The sequence below is a fragment of the Pediculus humanus genome, genomic scaffold, assembly GCF_000006295.1.
Source record: "Pediculus humanus corporis 1103172107617 genomic scaffold, whole genome shotgun sequence".
Taxonomy (NCBI): domain Eukaryota; kingdom Metazoa; phylum Arthropoda; class Insecta; order Psocodea; family Pediculidae; genus Pediculus; species Pediculus humanus.
Genome location: NW_002987231.1, coordinates 112,531 through 117,628, shown reverse-complemented (window position 1 = coordinate 117,628; position 5,098 = coordinate 112,531). Strand labels below are relative to the sequence as shown.

General features: G+C 24.1%; 2 protein-coding genes across 2 annotated transcripts; one reads left to right on the top strand and one right to left on the bottom strand.

The window, feature by feature from the left end:
- Window positions 1-331: 331 nt before the first annotated feature.
- Window positions 332-2,703, top strand: Phum_PHUM248190 (senseless, putative; the record flags this gene model as incomplete). Its single annotated transcript, XM_002426279.1, has 4 exons — window positions 332-593; window positions 715-914; window positions 1,571-1,721; window positions 2,516-2,703. The coding sequence occupies 4 exons, from the start codon at window positions 332-334 to the stop codon at window positions 2,701-2,703; spliced, it is 801 nt and encodes a 266-aa protein (XP_002426324.1).
- Window positions 2,704-4,292: 1,589 nt separating this feature from the next.
- On the bottom strand, window positions 4,293-5,098 carry Phum_PHUM248180 (the record flags this gene model as incomplete). The annotated part of the gene is made up of 2 exons (XM_002426278.1): window positions 4,293-4,343; window positions 4,631-5,098. 2 exons carry the CDS (start codon window positions 5,096-5,098, stop codon window positions 4,293-4,295), a joined length of 519 nt encoding a protein of 172 aa, XP_002426323.1.

The following is a 5,098-nucleotide window of genomic DNA, read 5'->3' as shown; positions in this document are numbered from 1 at the left end:
TTATTTATTTATTTATTTTTTTCATCAGTAAATTTTCCAAAGTATTTTTTTTACACAAATAATTTTTTTTTATTAACTAATAATAATAATGATAATAAATTTTTGGTTGATACGTATTTACATAATTTGAAACGTTTTGAATTATGTTTTTTTTTTTTTTGGTTAATTAATAAAAAAATTTAAGGAAATTTAAGTGTTTACGTAGTTTTTGCAAAAAAAGGTAATTAAAAAAAAATTATAAATTAATTAATTTATTAAAATTAATAAGTTATTAATTAAAATAACCTTTTTTTTTTTTTTTATAAATTTAACGTGTGTTATTTTATAGAAAATGCCCAGATTGATTGAAGATAGAATAGAAAATTCGTCAAAGGAAAATTCATCAAATATAACATTTATATCAAATACGAGAGAAGATGATAATTTAATAAATTCCGTACGGCCAAATGTTTGCACGCCATATTTTTGGCCACCTTTTCCCGCCTTTTTTCTTCCTTATTCACCATTAAATACGAAAACTCATCCTTTTATTTTTTCAAATAGAAGAGATAGATATAGCGAACCATGTTGCAGTCCAGTAAAAACAAAAAATGGTAATTTTTATTCGTAACGAGTAACTCACTTATAATTTTCCGATTTTATTCGAAATAAATAAAATGATTTTAGTTGATGATGATGATAATGATGGCGATGACGATGACGATCGACCTTTAGATTTATGTATAAGAACAAGAAAAAAATCAAATACGATTTGGTCTCCTGCAAGCCTTTGTGAAAATGAAAGAACGAGGAGTCCTCATAGTGAAAATAATACAAATGAAGATGGATCTTTAAGTCAAAGTTCTGAAAATTGGAATTCTGAAATTTTTTCTCTATCACCAATTCAAACATCATCGATTGATAGATCGTTTCAGGTACGTTTTACCTCACTTTCCGCCCTCCCCCTTCCCAATTTTTTCCTATATACGATCGTTCATTAATAAAATTTTTACTCGAGCATAACGTTAATCAAAATAAATTAATTAAAATCCTCACAGTATTAAATCCATTAGTAATATTATTATTATTATTATTATTATTATTATTTTAAAAAATTATTAACCATAAAATTATTTACGTTTGTTATACCTGTTTCAAGGGCCAATGATCAGCACGAGCCAAATAATTTAGGGTCGTAAATAAATTTTTTTTATTGGGGGATTTTTTTTTTTTTTTTCTAAATTATTTTCTCTTAAACATAAAGAAAGAAAGGAAAAATTTATTTGTAAAAAGTAATAATAATAATAATAATAATTAAGAACGCGTAAAGCTACAATCAAGTTCACCAGCTGCATTGGTTTTCTTCATTTGACCTAGTTATAAAAAAAATAAACTTTTAGGTATGTGTACAGGTGTGATGACGAAATAACAAAAAAAAAAGAGATTTTTTTTTTTAACACCGCATTATTTATAATTAAAACGTTTTAATTTAAAATTATTATTATTATCATCAAAATATTTTATTTTTTAACCGAAAAAATTTTTTTTTTATTGATTTTAATAATAAATAAATAATTTATTAAAATTTCAGTGTAAACAATGTGGAAAATCATTTAAAAGATCTTCGACATTATCAACACATTTACTCATTCATTCCGATACTAGGCCATATCCGTGTCATTTTTGTGGTAAAAGATTTCATCAAAAATCCGATATGAAAAAACATACCTACATTCATACAGGTACGCTTATTTTTTTTTTTTTTAATTAAAATTTTTTCTTAACGTTATGCCAATACACTATAATAGGAAACGGATTTTTTTGTAAATCAAAATAATTTTCTTTTCTTCATATTTATCGATACTGAGAATCCAATAAATACACAAAAAAAGGAAAAAAGGAAAAAAGGAAAAAAGGAAAAACTTAAAGAAAACCTTTTAATTTTATTAAATAATTTAATATGAATGCAATAAAAGAGTAGAATAAATTAATGCGAGAAAAAAGAAAAGTCCTTGTTAGGTTTCCATTACAAAAACACCCCCCGTTATTTTATTCCCCCTCTTTTCGATGCAACCCATTTATAATTTAAATGCTCGTGTTTTTTAATAATAATACCAAAAAGTATCACTCCTCTTCCTCCTCCTCCACCTCCTTCTCCTTCTTTTTCCAGCTCGTTCCAGTTCGAACAATTAACTCTTTTTTTTTTATTTTTTATTCAATCAATAATATATTTATGATTGATTGATTGATTGATTCAAATCAAAAAGATTTTTATTTTAAGCCAAAGTCATTATTATTATTATTATCATCACTTAAATAAATTAAATTTTCAATTTCCTTTCCCCTCTCCTCTCTCTCTCTCTCACCCCTCCCTCCTCCTTCTTTCCAGTAATTTTTTTGTCGTTCATCATCGTTGTTTTTTTCAATTACTTTTCATTTTATTATTTATTATTAAAATGAACCTTTGATGATTTTACTTTTTTTAAAAAAAAAAAAAAAACGTTAATAGGGATCGAACCTGATTTTTTATTTTAAGGTGAAAAACCACATAAATGCGTTGTTTGTTCAAAAGCATTCAGTCAATCATCGAATTTAATAACTCACATGCGTAAACATACAGGTTTCAAACCTTTTTCCTGTAAACTTTGTGAAAAATCATTTCAAAGAAAAGTCGATTTAAGAAGGCATCAAGAAACACAACATTCTCAAACCAAAGATTTATAATATAATCATCCTCATTATTATTATTATTATTATTATTATTAATTAGACAATAATAATAATAATAATAATTAATTGTTATTTATTTTTTAATTTTGTTTTATATATAGTAAAAAAAAAAATTATATTAAAATGAATAATAATTGTAAATTTTTATGTAAATAATAATGTAGAGAGAGAAAAAAAAACAATAAATTTATGTATAAGAGCTTTCTATTATTATTATTATTATTATTTATTAATAATTATTGTTAAATAAATTTTGAAAATGATACAGCTTTCGAACCAAATAAATTTAAATTTTTTTTTATTGTAAAAAAAAAAAAAAAATATTTTGTCGTCATTTTAGTTTTTTATTGTTTTCGCACCTAAAGCAAACGAAAATTTTATTATTATTATTATTATTATTTATTTAAATTTATTTTTAGTTGTTTGAAATTGCACCATTTTATGCACCATTTTTTTTTTTTTGTTAATTTAGTATTAAATTAAATTTAAAAAATTACTAAAAAAAAAATTATGACGTTTGTTTGTTATTAAAATAAAATTTTATTTATTATTTTTTGTTTATTTATTTATTCAAATTAAATAAATGTAAAAAGTGTGGAAAATTTTATGTGATGTTTAATTAATACATAAAAGAGAACAACAAGAGCAAAAAAAAATTATGTACACATAAAACAATAAATAATCAATCATGTCATTAACAATAAACCTTTTTTTCGAGGGAGGAGGAGGAGGAGGAGGAGGGGGAGGAGGGTGTGGGGGGTAAGTAAAAATTAATAAATTTGAAAATTTTTATAAAAGCTCATCATCATCATCATCATCATTTATATTATGGGTAAATCAATTTCCTATCAATAAATAATAAGTAAAAAAAAAATTTTTTTTTTTTTTTTTTTGTGTAAATAAGCATCATTTGTATACTTTTAACGAAACGTAATAAATTAAAAAAAGAAATAATAATAATGATTATTGAAACGATATCATCATCATAATCAATATTATTATCATTTTTAGTTTTTTAGTTTTTTAGTTATATATTCAAAAAGTGACTATTAATTCATTAAATATTTATTTATCGAACAGACAAAAAAGGGAGAAAAAAAAGTTTTTTTTTTTTTTTTTTTTGCCTTATAATTAAATTTAAATTGCGTGTAATCAAAATTTTTAACTCTCGTTTGGTTTTTCTTTTTGTGTTTTAATTTCCAGTGAAATTTTTTTTATTTTTAAATAATTCTTAAAGTTTTTATATATATATATATATATACTGATTACGTTTTCCCTTTACTCCCCACCCCTCCCCCTCCCGACCGACCGATATAAAAAGAATTTATTATAAGTCGGTTCAATTTTTTTTTTTTTTTTCTTTTGCTTTTATAAATAAAAACGCCAATAAAAAAATTTTTCCAACGATTGGTTTTATTAGAAAATTTTTTAGTTATTTAAATAAATAAATATTTTAACGATAAATTTGTTTTTTTTTTTGTGTGTGTGTGTGTGTGTGTGTGTGTAACAGTGATTGAATGTAAAAGAGAAGAAGAAGAAGAAGAATAGGTATAGGAATAGGAAGGCACGTGGCAATATTACAATCATATAATGAAGTAACATATGGAAGACGATGATGTTAGGTTTAAAAGCACCTGCACAAGTTTAAAAAAAAAAAAAAAGATTGTATCGACAGTTAATTTCGTCATCATAATAATAAGAAAAAGGATAAAAACAAAAGAAGAATTTTTTTTTTTAAAATCTTCTTTATTAATATCTATATTAATATTTATTTGACGTACGTTTTATATTTAAAAAAAAAAAAAAAAAATGAAATGAAATGATATATTTAAATAAATAATTTTTTGATTTATTTTTTCCAATCATCAAGTTCATAATCCCATTTTGATGAGTATCCAGTTAAATGTCCCGTTTTATTAACCAACATGTGTCTGAACATTTTTCTCCTGTGTTCTTCTTTAAATGTTTCCGGAAGTTTGGGTAGGAATAAGAAATATTGAGCTATAAATGCCCATATACCTAGTGATGTACCCACGAGTACTATGGCCAAAACCCATTTCCATTCGCCTGTGGGTGCATATGCTTCGGCGATTGTTTGTCGAAACGAAGCTCTGTAAAGTGTTTTCTTTTCTTCGATTGTTAATTTTCTCCAATCTCCTTTTTCCTTTTCCCGAAGTGCCAATATTTCGTTTGTGTTTTCTTTAAATCTAACCGATGGAAAAGGGCAGGTTATTGTATCTAAATAACAGGCCGTACCGAAATGACCATATCCGACCCATTCCCGATTTCCGATTGTTTCACGGCTGTAAAGATTTGCTGTTTGTATTTTTAAAACACTGTTTAAGGTTTTTTTTATTAAACCCCGACTTATCACTTTATGAATTATCAT